Raw genomic sequence first — 15,008 nt, forward strand, 5'->3', positions numbered from 1 at the left:
TCTGGTCCCCAGTGGCCTCCCTGGCCACAGGTACAAACCCCAGTCCCAGCATTCAGCCCATGTGGGATGTCCTGCCAGGATGCTGCCAGAGCCATCAGCTTCTCTAGGCTCACACCTGTGCAAAGGGTTGGATGTTGGCCCCATGTTCAGCTCAGGGGCTTATTTAAGGATACCTTTCATTGCTTTGGTTTATTAGACTCACTGTGATTAATTTCCAAGTTGAGCTTGCTTACAATTAACAGTGCAATTGGAGGTGAGTGGAAGCTGAGGGTGCTTAGTGCCTCACAGGGCACTCAAAATCTGAAATAATGGAGCTGTAATAACCAGCTCATCCTCTTGCCCGTTATTCGAGTGACCCTCTGGGCATTTGTTCCCGGGTTCACTGGGAAGATGTCCTTGGGGCTGGCTGCCAGCACTGGCTGTGACCCCGAGTGATGGCCCCCACCTCTGCCCTGTGCCTCCACTGCCACACTGGTGTGCAGAGCTCCTGCACTGCCTGCTCAAATGGGCTGTCTGTCCAGGTGGGTGAAGCCACCATACTCCTGGGGCCCTTCAGGGGATCCACACCTCTGAAGACATCCAGACCCGTCAATGTGGCGACTGTCTTTCTGGGTGAGATAAGAGGAGAGCAAGCAAGAGAACCTGAGGGTTTTCCATTATCAACACTTTTACTGGAAAACATGCGTATCCTAAAATATGTGTGTGTTCCTTATCTTTCTTGTTGGGTGATTTTTTCCCCCCCCATATACTGAGGATTAGGTTTTAGGTTGTTTTGGCTTCCAGTTTTGTTTCATTTTGGCTTTGTTTGTTTTTGTTTTGTTTTATTTTGTTTTAAGTTGTATTCTAACAATCCAGCATTCTTTTTTATATTATTCATAGGATTGTAAATGGAAAATGTACATGGAGATGGACGGGGATGAAATTGCAATAACCTACATAAAAGATGTGACATTCAACACTAACCTACCTGATGTAGAGATTTTAAAGATGACAAAGGTATTTACAGCCTTAAAGCTTTCACGAATTCACAGATCTCAAACAAAGACATTAAAATACCACAGCAGTCGACTTTTGTGCTTGCGGAAGCTCAATCTCTTGACAGCTTTTAAATAAAATGCACATTTTAAACAGGTTTGTATCATAATAGGAGTTAGGTATTTTGGTTCTCTTTTAAGCTGACAATAATGTTAACAATAGAAAAATAAGAGAAGCAACTAATTTATATTTTCTTGTTTTAATTCTGTGTTCTATCCTCTGAATTTATTACCCCTTTTAAAGAAAAGAATGTTCAAAAAATTACTTTCCTTTTCAAGAGAAGAAAGTGTTTTAAAATGTTCCAGTTTGAAACTTTGTGTGATTTGTCTGGGTGGGGTTTTGGTGTGTTTTTGTGTTTTGTTTTGGGTTTTTTTTTACATGGTTTTAGAACTTTTACGTGGTTCTGAAAGTCCCTCTTTCATGCAACGATAGATTGCAAAGACTGAAACCCATCAACAGACAGTACAGCACTGAACATCTGCAATCCAGTGTCACTGTGCATTTTACCTCATTTCAGAACCTGCCTGTAAATAGTTACCAGCCAGCATTTAGGCTGCTTTTTCCATAACCAACAGAAGCTTTGTCAATGCAGAGGGCATTCTGTTTGCTGTTGTTTCACTTGTTTGTTCTTATTAATATGCTCCACTTGATAATAGCTAACAAAATAAATTTCTAAATGAAAAAAATACAGCTTGATTACCAATTAGAATGCTGCTCTAATGTGCACTGATAAAAACCCAAAACTCCTGAATGCTTTCACTGTGATTTTTTTTTTTTGGGGGGGGGGGAATTTTGGGGGAACCTTTTGGTTAATTTTTCTAAAGGAAAAAGTGAAAATCAGATTTTCAACAGTCAGAATTTTAAGGAAAATGTGAAATTATGGGTACTTGCCAAAAAGGATTCTCATATTTAATTCACGCTAAAGCTATTTTTATAGTTAGTGATTTCTGGAAGAACACTTGTGATTTTTTTTTATTATTATTATTGTGGTGTTATTACGATTATTATTATTATGGTGCAAAATAGTTTTGTTTAATTTTCTTCTTGGGCATTTTAATTTTTTCCTTTAAAAAAAGGCTTAAAGTTAAGTAAACTAATAACTAGTACAAGAACATTAACTTTTCACATCCTTCAACATTTTTATGTCTGTCAGGGAATATCTCCAAGAATCTCTAGATATTTGTTCTTGCTGGCTTCTGTAAGTCTAGCAGAAAAAAACCCCTGTACATACACAAAAATGGAAAAGGTTTATGCCCCCATTAAATCATTCCATGTTGTTGTACATATTATCAGTTATTTATAGAAATCTCTTCTCAGTTTCCTTTTGTAAACAAGGAAGTAAATAATGCCAAAATATATTGCTTTGTCTCGTAAGATTTTCAGAGAAGTATTGATATTAGCAAATATGGAAGTGGATGAAAAAAAGGCAAATATTGAAAATATCTTTGGGGTGTTTCAGAAACAAGTCAGGAAATTAAGAGCACCTTATAACACTCCCACCATGTTTTTTTCAGCCACCATTTGTAATGGAGAAATGGATTGTGGGGATAGAAGAACACCAGTCTGTAGAATGTATTGTTACGTATGAGGTAAGCTCTAAGAAACAAGTAAAAATATTGTTTATCCAGGATAAAACCTACGTGGGAGGTGTGGATATAGCATCCTCTGGCTTTGTTATATCCTATAATAAATTCTCAGCAGCCTTTAATTAATTGGAAAATCTAAAGTTCAGAGCAAAAGCTGAATGAGGTTTACACAGACGATGTCCTCAGACTGGCTCTTTTTCTCAAGGACAAAACTCCTTTTCCTTGAAGTGTAATGGTCAGTGTTGTTTGCACTACTTGAAAAGACTGGTTTTTGCCTTTTCAATGAAGTACTAATTAGAGAAGCAACAGGAGAAGAAAATGAGAAGTCAAGAGTAAAATAAGATAAAATAAAACCCAGAACACAATTTAATGTGATAGAAATTAGCCTTTGTAAAAAGAGTTTGCAGTTACTTTAAAAAGTGGTTTTATAAAGACCAATGCTGTGCATCACAAGGAGGCTAATAATTGAGATTCCAGCTCTGCCCCACACAAGGATTCAAGCAGTGATGGAGAGACAGGGGAATCCTGGACCTTGCTTGCCTGTCTCAGAAGTGAAGTATCTTTCTTTCAGAGTGAAGTTTCTTACAGGAGTCATAAGCCCTTAACAGCAAATTGAAGAGCTTAATACTCCAAGAAAGTTTTGTGGAGGGTTCCCCTGCAAGAATACCTGCTTAATCCTACATGTTTTAGCAGAAAGCACTGCCCATATGATGCTCAGATTAATGCAATTAGTAAAATAAATTTTTGTTTTTGTAGAGGAAGGCCTTCAGATCTTTCCTCCACATGGTACATGAATTGAAACAGTTGTTCACTACCACATTTTTAGCATAGTCACAAAATACCAGCCAAAATTATCTAGAGTCTAAAAATACTTGAGAACTGGCTAAGCGGTTTTGCAAAACAGACTCTATATTGGAAATACTGCTGCCGCCCAGGCACTAGTGGAAGTTCCCTCGTAGGAGAGCTTAGTGGGTTCTGTGTTGTTATATCCTCGTGTGCATTATGTTCTCATGCATGTTGTGTCCTTGCTGAGCAGAGTGATGTTAGAGCTCCCAAAACCACCAGGCACATCCAAGCTATCTGCTGGAGCAAGGTGAAAGCACAGGATGAGGTTGAGACAGTACAGCTCATGATACAGACCTCACTCCCCAACTCGGAGGGAAATTCACGGACCAGATCCGACTCAAGTAAGTCAGTACATGTGAATTTTATTGCTGACATGAGCAAGGCGTATGCGGGGAGAACAGCAAAAAGTCAATGCCATTATCCCGTTCCAACAACAGATCACATCTTGCAGCATCAGCTGGCATTGTGGTCCCCACAATGTCTTCATAGATGCATGCAGGAGCACCCTGGCATATCTGACTTAGCTTAAAGTTCATGGTAATTAGCTACAAATCTTTCATCTACTTGTAGTCACTTGTAGTTTCACATTAACAGGAAAGATAGAGCTCAGATCCTTCTGCTCCAAAACCCTGAATGCCTCACATCTTCTAGGAGTACACAACCTTAAATTCTTCAACCCCTTCCTTGGGTTGGCTTTGGGTCAACCTTTTGATCTGCCCTTCATGTCCCAATCCGTCCCTCCTCACCAAGACAAGAGAGTTCTCTGCTCTGTGGAGCCAAGTGTATTGGCATAGCAAAAGGATTTAGACTGAATTATAGCACCCACACAAAGTGTGCAGAGCCTGGGGTGAAGATATGTTTCTCAACCAGGATGTCAGGAAGGCATCTGCAGGGCAAGGAGACAATCTCACACATCTCTACCCTCTACCTGTTGGGAATAATGGAATTTTCCACCGCTGTTTTGAGGGTTTTGGGAGCCAGTGCCTTCAGCAGCTTTTATTCTGGCTTTCACTACCTGCAACCCAAACTCAACAGGAGTGCTTTGGCCAGCTCTTTCCTCCTGCTCTTGGCCACTAAGGACACAGGCAGCTTTGCACAGATGCTGTGCTTGGATACAGGGCACTTCCTGGAAGAGATGTGTGGGTGCAGATTGCTCTTCTTCTGGCCAGTGCTCTTGCAGGGGGCACATGGACCAAGGCTGTAGCCTGAGAAGCTGCATGTGGGGTGGCAAGAAGTACCCGGTGGGCGAAATGCAGTTTTGACACATGCTGCCAGCCTGGCAGATGCCATAGGTGCCTCCTGATGTCCTACTCTGCTGTGGGGAAAGAGTGGAAACCTTCCCACTGCACTCTTCTGTCCATTTGAGCCAGCCCTGGCTCATCATTATCTGACTTCTGGAGTAGTGTTTGTTATGGTTTCTGGGGCTTGACTTGTTCAGTGAGATACATTTAATAATACAGTGGGCTCTACATTCCAGTCTTCATTTCCTAACTAAAGTATGCCACTGACATAGTCAAACTCAACTCAGTTGACTCTAGCATGGTTCTGCCTTTAAGATCTGCTGTTCTTGTTGTAAAGGTGTTTCTTAGCCAAAGCTCTTTTTCTGATCGAGTTCACAGTAGGGCTGCAGAAATGTTTGGGATGAGACAGCTGAGGGGCAACACAGGGGCTGGAATATGATACCAGTCAGTAGAGGGTGAACTTCTCCGATTTTGTACACTACTGCCCGAATGTAGAAGAATGACCTTGTGAATTGAGACTGCTGGGTTTAGACTACAGACACATCTAAAATGGGTGCACTTATTCGTAAGCCATCGTGATCCATTTGCAACACAACTATGTTTTGTAATGCAGATGGAACCTAAAGGTGTGCTGAAAAGACACATCTTCATTGCAGATTAGTTCTGCTGATGGAGGTTACCCTGCTTTCAGGGTGGTGAGCCATACAGCCGTACCAAAGCAGATTGACTCTGCTGCAGTAAGCTGAGCTGCTTTCATATTTTTGTGGTGAGCAGTGGGAGAGCTTGTCTGTCCCTTTGCCACATGGAGGAGTTTCATGAAGGCACTAATGTATTGTCAGCACCCAAGTGAATAGGCACAGTTCAGAGAAGGTGGGTTACCAGCCAGCATGAAAGCTGTGCCACAGCTCTAGCAAGCCTTCTGCCCTGTCTTCTTTACAGGACCACCTACCCCAGGTTTAAAACGCCACCAAACCCAAACATGAAGGTAAGGATAATACCTGTCTAAGAGGCTGAAATAACCAGCAGTGAAGGTACTACCTCTGTGGGCTGCCACATAGAGCATTTGTTTCAGTGGCACAGAGACCATACGAGGGAGAAGCCCCCCCCAGTCCATGAGGGGTAGCCCCACAGGACTGCCCTGCTGGGCAGCTGGTCCCTGGGCTGGCGATGGCATCTGGCCTTAAGGAGCAGGGACTGAACAGCCTGAAGGCACTAAAGGGAGCCCCTCATTCAGGACAGCTTTGGCACTGGTCCCACAGGGCATGTGGTGGCCACCTGAGGGTTGATAAAAAAGGAAGACACAAAGTCAAGTCCTGAGCCTGCTGCTTCCAGGTTTATGAGGTCTGTGTTTTACATCCACAGCCTTGGTAGGAGGGCACAGGGGAACGGCAGAGGAGATGGTGTCTAGCAAGTACATTTCAGCATGCTTGTTTGTTTTGAAACTGTGACTTTCAAGGAGGTTAAGAAGCAGAGAAGGCAATTCCTATCTGTATTCATGTGAAAGGAGGGTTCACCTCTCAGTGCAGCCAGAGCTATCTGCTGTGGCGGTGTCACACTTGTACTTTGACAGGAAAGACAGTTTTCTTTTGACATATTTGACATTAAGTCGAAGTGATTTAAATCTCTTGGGATTCAAGCAAAGTCTGGGGAAAGGAGGAATGAAGAGACCATCCATTACACCTTAGCAGGAGCAATCCTAACAAGGGCAATGCTGCTACCCAGCTCCCACAGAACTCCTCACGACCAATCCAGCATTGCAGCGAGAGGCACAGGGCCCACAGCATAGGGAGTCTTTCCCTGGAAAACCAGCAAAAGGTGAGAGAGGAGCTGGGGTCCTCTGTTGAAGATGATAACATTTTGGTCATGTTTATGCTGCTTCAAGCTGGCGGGGTTATTCTTTCCTGTTGGTATGATATTGGCAATCTTCAAGGACAAATCATTCAAATCTCTCTAGAGCAAATTATTTAAGCTGCTCCCCATGGGGTTTTGGTCAGAGCTGTGGCCTTGGATAAAAGGAATTCCTGGTCTCTGCTCTATCCATAAAGTAGCAATCCAGGCAGCCCTCAAAGTTCAACTGGAAAATTTATAACTATTGTATTTGCTATAGGTTTTCTTGCAAACCACAAGACCTACTTTCAAAAGCGCTTCAGTCTGATCTCTGGGAGCTGCAACTTTTGTTATGACCCTGTGGCTGTGACAGTAGGTGTGAGGGAACTGTAATACCTCAAGTTGCTCACAGTTAAGCACTGTCTGGGCTATCCTGGCTGAAGCATGCTGCCTTACCGGCTTTTCCACATACAGAGCTGATTTTCTGCACAAACCCAGATGGAGCGGTGTAGCTGCAGCTTAGACTCTGTATCTAGAGCATGAAAAGTGGATTGACTTCTGAATTTATAGTAATAACAACTGAAATGACTCTGGTTGTTGTGGTGTGTAGCAGTTTGAAGACAAAATGGAGCGAGAGGAGGTGAGTCTGGCTGCCACAGTGCAGATTTGCACTGGGGTCTGCACTGCCTCTCTCTGCGCTCGGCTGTGAATGGCATGACCGTGCCAGCTGGGGGAGACGCAGGTGGAGGGCGATGCTACAGCAGTGCCGGCACCTTGGCGTGCCTGCTCCATGCCTGCTCTGGAGGTCTCCAGGCTCTTTTGCAATGAAAGCTGTGGAGACATCTGATAAAGCTGCAAAGAGCATAACAGGAAATGTTTAAAACTAGGTTGGGTTAAAAACACTGGGAGGCACTTGAGAGCTGGAACCCACCTGAACAGCCACACGGATGGTTCAGTAAGTGTTTTCAAGTCTAAGCTCCATAATCTTCACTGGCATCAGAAATATTTGCATCACTTGCTATTGTAAAAGTCTAACATTATGTTCATAATGTTGAGCGTACTCAAACCTAAGACTATTTGCTGCAAGGTTGGGAGGGAAAGGTTTGTGGTATGTCAAGCTTCTTCAGAGAGAAACCCTGGTACCTAGTTTCACACATTCAATAAAACAGAAAGCAGTTTTCCATCGATTCACAGAAAGCTGACTCTGTTTCCATTTTTCTGCCAGGTATCGACAGCCAGTGGATGCAGACACTGCGGATGCACCAAATAGCGAAAGCCATTTCTCTCCAGCACAGCCACCCCCACAGCCCAACCACTGTCACCCACTACCTGCCCTACCTTCGCAGCCAGGACTCCTATGCTGCTGCCGTGAGGAGGACACGTGGTCCTGTCAGTTACCAGTTCACGTCCATCAGCCACTCCAGAAACTCCTCTCCCCTCTCGCACAGTTTGGTGAGAAACCTCTCGAATCTGCACCTGAATTCAAAAGGCAGCAGCACCTCCAGCACAGCCTCCGACACCCCTTCAGAGAGGGACAGGTCTGCCGGCAAAGGCAGGAATGCCTCACACAGTGGTAACTCCCGCAGCTCCTCAGACGGGCAGTGCAGCAGGACCAGCTCCCCAGTCCCGCCTCGGCACTCGGGAAGAGCCTGCAGGACTCCCTCGCTAGCGGTCCCCCCGGCCTCCCAGCACCACAGCTACCCCCGCAGCCTCCCCCAGCCCAAGGCCATCCCAGGCATGCCCCCGCAGGGCGAGAGCGAGCCCAGGAGGGGCGAAGGGGAGAGCAGACTCAGCGAGGGCGGGTGGATAAAGGTGCAGCATGCCAAGAAGTCCCACAGACAGACTGCCAGCAAGCTGGGGAAGGAGAGGCCCAGGGGGAGCTGGCGGGGCCGGAGGATGTTCTGAGGGAAGAATTTGCCCCTTTATTTAACTGAACGTTCAACCTAGAGAAGATACGCCTGCTCCTGTTGAATTCGCTGCACTGAAGCCGGGTTGCCACTTCCCTCGCTGGCCGGCACGGCCCGGGGCCTGTCCGTGGAAGGGGAGACCTGCCTGCCTCTGCTCCAGTCACTGTCAGCACCAAGGGATTTAATTTGATTTTCTCCCCTTCCTGTGGCTGCTCATGTTCTCATCTGACTGGATATCCACTGATTTGCTTAATATTTCAATAATAAATGCAGTAAGGCACAGCCAGGAGCCATAATGAAAGGCTCTCCGTTTCATCCTTAGGGAAGGAGTTGTACTGCTACATCTCCCCTCACCTTGCTTATGTCTCCAGACACCGAGTCTGGCACTGAACAGGGTCTCCTCACCCCTTGTTCAGTCTGCTTCTGCCAGAGCTATAGGAAGAGGTAGTATTTTTATCAGACAAGCATAGCCTGAAAAAGCAGGAACCCAGGGAGATTTTCTTTCTGGTCCACTCCAGTAGCTTCACTTCTCCACTACCAGCTTGCCATTCCCTCTCAGGAATTTCTCACCTCGCTCTGTACTAAAAGCCCCCATACCAGCCACCTGACACCACTGACCACACTCTGTCACATACGCAGTTGTAATCAGAAGGAGAAACAAAAACTAGGCTTTCTTGTTTTGGGGATAAAAATAAAAATTGAGGGAGAAAAAGGCATTGCCTTTATCATAGTTACATCTAACCTCACTGAGGTCTATGATAATGTTTATCCCTGGGCAGCAGGCATTTTTTAATTGAATTTTTAAATGGGGCCAGGCTGTGTCGCTTTTGTCTTTCAGTCTTCAGGTAGTAAAGACAAGGTCAGCAAAGTTTCTGATTAATGTGGTCTTTATCTCTGCTGAGAACAAAGACACAGCTGTAGACTCACTTGTCATCAGAAAGTTTCTTCTTGGCCTTTTCACTCCAAGTTGATTTCATACAATTAAAAAGGGGAAAAGAAAAAAAAAAGTTAGGGTTTCCCAAGATGCAAGAGGGGGGAAAAAAGGAAGAGACAGATAAAGGAAGCTGAACCCAAAGCAATGCATGGTACCCTCTGAAAGCCAAGAAACTGTAAATTAGAAATGCCTTTGAACAAGGTGCTACATACCATCCGTGCCAAGCAGTGCTCGCTGGCATGCAGTTGTGAGCAATGCTGGAGGAGCTGCTGGCGCGTCAGCCCTTCAATGACCCCCATCACCATAGCCCTGCCACTGGATGATCAAAAGGAGGTATGAATTCCCTCCTGCACACAAAGGCCACTCCTGGTCATCTCTGCACATGCATATCTGCTTCCTCTGATTCCCACCAGTCCCAATGAGGCTGAGCCCCATGGTGGGTTTCCCGATACCCACGAGAGTGAACTGGGACCCACATTTCATGAATTCAGGACAGGGTCCACCAAAACCAATGGAGCAGAACACAACAGATACCAGCTGTCAGGAATTGGATCTCTGTCATTTAAACACCTTTCTTCTGACAACAGTTAAGAGCAGAAAAAATAGTAAGAAGCTTTACCTGGAAGTGAACGGGGCTGCATGTGAAGCTCTGTGGCAGCAAAGCTTGCTGCTTTCTTGTGGCTTCGAACTTGTTGAAAGCTAGTTAGTAAGCCAGCTTCTGGCCCTGGTTTACTGAACCTGACAACAGATTTGGGGGATGTGGACAATCCACTGCTGGATGTTCCTCTGTCACAACTTAGCAGGAGACTGGTATTTTGTCTAGTTTGGGGATCCTTCTCTAACATTTCTTGCCATGACCCAAATGGGCAGGAGGATACTAGCTGATAGTAACCAGGCCTGAGAGCACTTGCTGGAAACGTGCTTGTGTTGCTAAAATTTAGACATGTATCTCAGGAAGTGAGATCTTATTTCACAGTTGGGCCTGCACAAATTCTGGAAAGAAATTGCAAGAGTTTGGAAGGGTACATTTCTCTTCCAGGGTGATGAGGATGGCAGTGTAGTTGTACAAGCCTGAAAACAAGGCCCCACCCAGCAGACGCTGTGGGCTGGTGGTGGCAATTCAAGATTTATGAGCTGCCTGTGGTTGATTGTCAAGATGTCCAGCAGGATTCCTCTGCTGTTTGTAAGCAATTTAATGCTGTGCCTTATTTTAATCTGCAATGTACTGTCTGTCCACATCTGTTGTATTAAAGTGTTCATTAGCATTTAAAGGAAGAGCGGATGGTATTGATCATGTCTATTAAAATTAAACAATCATGCAATAGTGACTGATTAGAAATCCTCTTGCTGCACCAGCATTGCTGGTTACAGCAACAGTGAGTGAACTTGTCAAGAAAAAAAAAGTCTCAGCAATATCTAGTTTTCCATCTCATTTTTATCACTCTTAATGTGGCTACTCCCTATCTTGATTATAATTCATTGTAAGTCAAAATGTGCTTACGTTTTTACCTCCCAGTACTTCATGAAGCTGAGCAATTTATTTCCATGTTTTACCAGCACACAGCTAGAAGACCATTCACAGCAATGTGGAAAATCAGAGTGTCTTGGGCAACTACACCTCAGCAAATGTCTACTCTTTGGAGAGGAGCTATGCTGTATTTTCTTAGGGTTTTCTTACAAGTCCATTAAAGCCAATTGTATTTAAGTACCAGTATGTCTAGATTTGCACACTGGACACACTGCCCTCCGTCCATACCCATACCCTCCACAGTGCTACCCCCTCCCTCCATGGCTGACTCTGCAAATGGCACAAAATATCACTGCTGTAGAGCTGCTTCTTGTTTTCCTGGCTCTCCTTTCTCTTGGTCTTCATATCTCCATGCTCTGGTGTTGCTGTTTTCTTAATCCCCAAAGGGTGCATTTTCCTTTTCCACAGTTTAAAATGCTCTGAATTATAAGAAGCCAGCTCGGGGATGACTGCTGGAATGGATGATGAAAAATAGTGGAGACCTCATGAAAGCAAATTCAGAACTGGACATCCAAAGTGAGTGACTATTTGCATCCAATGGTGAGAATGTTTCCAAAATCAGTTACTAATTTTCTTTTTTTTTTTTTTAATTAAAGTGTGAGACACTGACTGTCAGAGCTTACACAGAATCTGTTTGTTCATTTGGCAACATTTTACTCCAGATCTTGTAGGAATCACAAGAGTTGCCCAGCTCCTTCTGGATGCCAGACATTGGCAGCAAGGTTTCAGGGTGAACAGCAGTGTCTCTCTCCAGCCGTTAGTTCTTAACTCAGCTGGTGGGTTGGGAGGGAGGAAGCAGTGCTCAGCTCAGAGAGGAAGAACAGATTAACCTCAGCATTACAGTCCTCAGTTTTCTGAAACCTTACAGGCTTCCCTTCCCAGCTGATGTCCTCATGGCATGAGCAAAAATTATGCTGAGAATTCTTTCATTTTCTGCCAACAAAATATGTCGTTCGATTTTTAATTTTTTTTTGTCTTTCCTATATACCTAAGGATGTATTTAAAGAAAAGAAAAACAGGAGGATAGCGAGCAGGCACTTAACACTGAGGTTAGCAATCATTCTTCTTCAGCTCAGCAAGGTGTTCCAGAGCTGGCACTGACTCTGGTGGATATTGGTGTCCTAAGTAGACAAATTTCTTCAGCAGTCCAGTGCACGTGCTGCCACCATCAGAGAGACCAGCTGTAAGAGACAAATGTCCTGGGGACCTGCTCCGCAGAGGGACTAACAGCCAGCCCAGCAGCTTGGTGCTGTGCTGCACAGGAAAGTGGCCAAGTAACTGCGCTCTCAAGCCACATGTTCCCCATGTCCTGCAGGCCAGAAGCATGTGTGCTGCTGTGCTGCAAACCAGCTGGCAGTTCCAGAACCTCTGAAACTCTGGTCCTAAGCACAGCGGGCACTACATGCATGTGAGAGTCCCTGGAGCAAAAACATTGCCCAGTCCTGCAAACGCAGACTGCTTTTGTTCACGTGCAGCCAGGGCTCAAAGGGGCTGCCCAGGTGAAGCTTGCTTGACAGAGCTGAAGACATTTCTGAAAGGTGGAGAGGTGCTCAAAGGGCTTTTGTAGCTACTCATCTGCCTGGGTGGGGAGAGGATGAAACAGCAGAATAATCCCAGCTCAACCCCTCACACAAGCCCTTCCTTTTCCTATGGAGCCTTTGCAAATTCACAGAAGGATGATTGTCACAGAGGTGACAGCCCACTGAACAGTCCAAGGGGCCCCCAAAATCATTAACAACCACAGGCTGTTCCTCACCCTAACTCTTTGTGACATGAGTAGGCCGTCAATCCATCTCGGGGCAACAGAGGTTCAGAGGCTGCTTTTTATGGCCTGGGCAGGGATTTCACCCAGCTCAGTGATTTATTTGGGCAGTGCTGTAATCTCTTTCTTGCAACATTTCTTGCTCTTGCTTTGGCCTTGTATTGATATCAAAGCACATACTGAAATGTTATGCCTGCACTGCGCTCATCGGGAAGCTAAACAGAGGTAACGGTCAGAGAGGGGAGATGGGGTGGCCATCTGACCCTGTTTCACTGGGGAAAGCAGCTGCCAGGGATTCAGCCTGTCCAACTGCTGCCACGGTGCACTGTACCTCTGTGCTGCGGGGAAACTGGTCATACTGACCAGGTGGGATGGGTTGGCTGTGGGACCTGGTCATTCTGCACTGATGCTGCTGAGACCTGCCTGTAGCAGGGGGGACAATACTAGCCCCTCTGTCTCCCCATCTACACCCTATCTGAGTGGTGCCATGCTCCCAGGAATGGTGTTTTTCAGGGCTGGGTTTCACTGGTGTTGTTGCTGCTGGTTGATTATTTCTGTGAAACACTAGAGAAAGCAAACTCAGTTCCTGTTCAGTTGCGGGGCGAAAGTGCCTGTTCATGCCTCCCCCAGCACTGCCGCACCACGAGCTAACACCTCGTGAGAGCCTGCTTTCTAGCTGACATTGGTGTGAAACAGGGATAGGTGTTTTTGGACATTGTTTGCTTTTTAAAGAAAATATTTGCCACTATAGTTTTGCCCTTTTTAACATGTTCCCACTGATTATTTTCTAGCAATTGGCCATGTGTGACAGCAATGCCACCCTCCCTCGGCGCACACTACAACCCCATAAGCTGACCATGATAGGGCAACTTGATGAGATGACTTAAGGAGCAGATGTTGCCCAAACCTTCTGTGTCCCCCCCTCCTTCCTCACTCAGAGCAACAGCCCCTGCCTGGGGCACCCTTACCCCTGTCCTCCTCTCCAGCTCAGCTGATGCTGCTAAGGATCAAACCCCAAGTATTTTAAGACATTCTGGAAAGTTGCTGCCAGGAATACTAGACCATGCAGCAAAGATAAGCACTTGATATTTGTGATGGTGCTAGAGATTACACTTTGATCTAATTATTATAATTATTATTACTTTAGGCTGGGAAAGATGGGCAGTTGCTTTTGTAGCGGAAAAACCCCAGAGATCTCACTTCACTAAAATGGAACCAAGTAGCTTTCTTTCAAGACAGCTTTCTACCTGTCCCCGCCCCTTCCTCCCTCCTGAGGGAGCAGCCAGGAGAGGGGTCCCTGGGGAGAAGGTTAAGCCACCACCTGTCCCACCACTCCCATCCTCTCCCAGGAACTCCACCTCACGGAAGGCTGGTGGAGGTGGTGCAAATCAACATTTGCAAAGAGGCAGTGGCAAACCTTATATGAAAGGGCAAAACACCAGACTGCAGTATGCATTTCTGATTATTTTCTGATAGCCTCCTGTTTCCCACAGCTATGCATTTGCAGAACATTTTGTAAGCAATTTCTTTATGATGTGACTTAATCTATTTTGCGTTTTCAAAGAGAAATATAAATCAAAGCCCACAAGTGAAAGGGCTGGGATCTTTAGCTTTTAAAAGTGGCTACTGCATACCATCAACAGCTACTTTGGATCAGCATTTTTTGCTATGCATTTTGTGGAATGGCTACAGAACACTCAAAACAAGCATTATAATTACACTCCCATAACGTGCATCACAATGCTCTGGGCTCTGAACGATCTGCTACAACGTATACTTGGAATAATCATTAAGATTTCTATCAAAACTGACTACATTTCAGCCATTCTCTTAGTGTGCTGCTGAATATAGGTTCCTAGAGGCATTTATGAACTGCACTTTTTCTCTCCTTGGGCTGTATTTATTCCTTTGGTTTTCTTTCTCTTTTTCTTTCCATTTTTATGGTCTCGACAGTTTGTGTCAAAGAAACATAGTATTTAATAGGATCAGACATGACCACCTTCAATTCAACATGCAGGATGCATTTGCACCCAGCCTTTACTAGTAAGGAGCTTACAGCAAAGCACAAGGAGATGCAAACTGTTAAATTAAGAGGGAAAAATATATTTTCCCTTCAAGAGAGAGAAAAAAGGAAAGAGATGCTAATTGCATTGTGGAGGTATTTTGTGGAGCTGGTACAGTTGGTCTTGGCTATAAACTGATTATACACACTAAATATTTAAATTTACATTTATTGTACAAATTCTGATTCTGCCTATCAGAGCACAATGTCAAAGTATTTAAGGTAAAAAAGTACTTCATAAAAATTAATGTCCAGCAAACAGGTAGAGGTCTAACTATAA

General features: G+C 44.9%; 1 protein-coding gene across 3 annotated transcripts in view; it reads left to right on the forward strand.

Moving 5' to 3' along the window:
* The window catches only part of MAP3K20 (mitogen-activated protein kinase kinase kinase 20), a 94,530-nt gene extending 83,897 nt beyond the window's left edge, over positions 1–10,633 (forward strand). For all 3 annotated transcript variants that reach the window (XM_064451618.1, XM_064451616.1, XM_064451617.1), the window contains 4 exons: positions 880–996; positions 2,550–2,624; positions 3,658–3,808; positions 7,761–10,633. In XM_064451618.1, the coding sequence (XP_064307688.1) occupies positions 880–996; positions 2,550–2,624; positions 3,658–3,808; positions 7,761–8,440 (1,023 nt within the window). In that variant the 3' untranslated portion in view covers positions 8,441–10,633. The remainder of the gene's footprint in view (positions 1–879; positions 997–2,549; positions 2,625–3,657; positions 3,809–7,760) is intronic.
* Positions 10,634–15,008: the final 4,375 nt, after the last annotated feature.

Source organism: Phalacrocorax carbo, chromosome 5, assembly GCF_963921805.1.
Source record: "Phalacrocorax carbo chromosome 5, bPhaCar2.1, whole genome shotgun sequence".
NCBI classification, from domain to species: domain Eukaryota; kingdom Metazoa; phylum Chordata; class Aves; order Suliformes; family Phalacrocoracidae; genus Phalacrocorax; species Phalacrocorax carbo.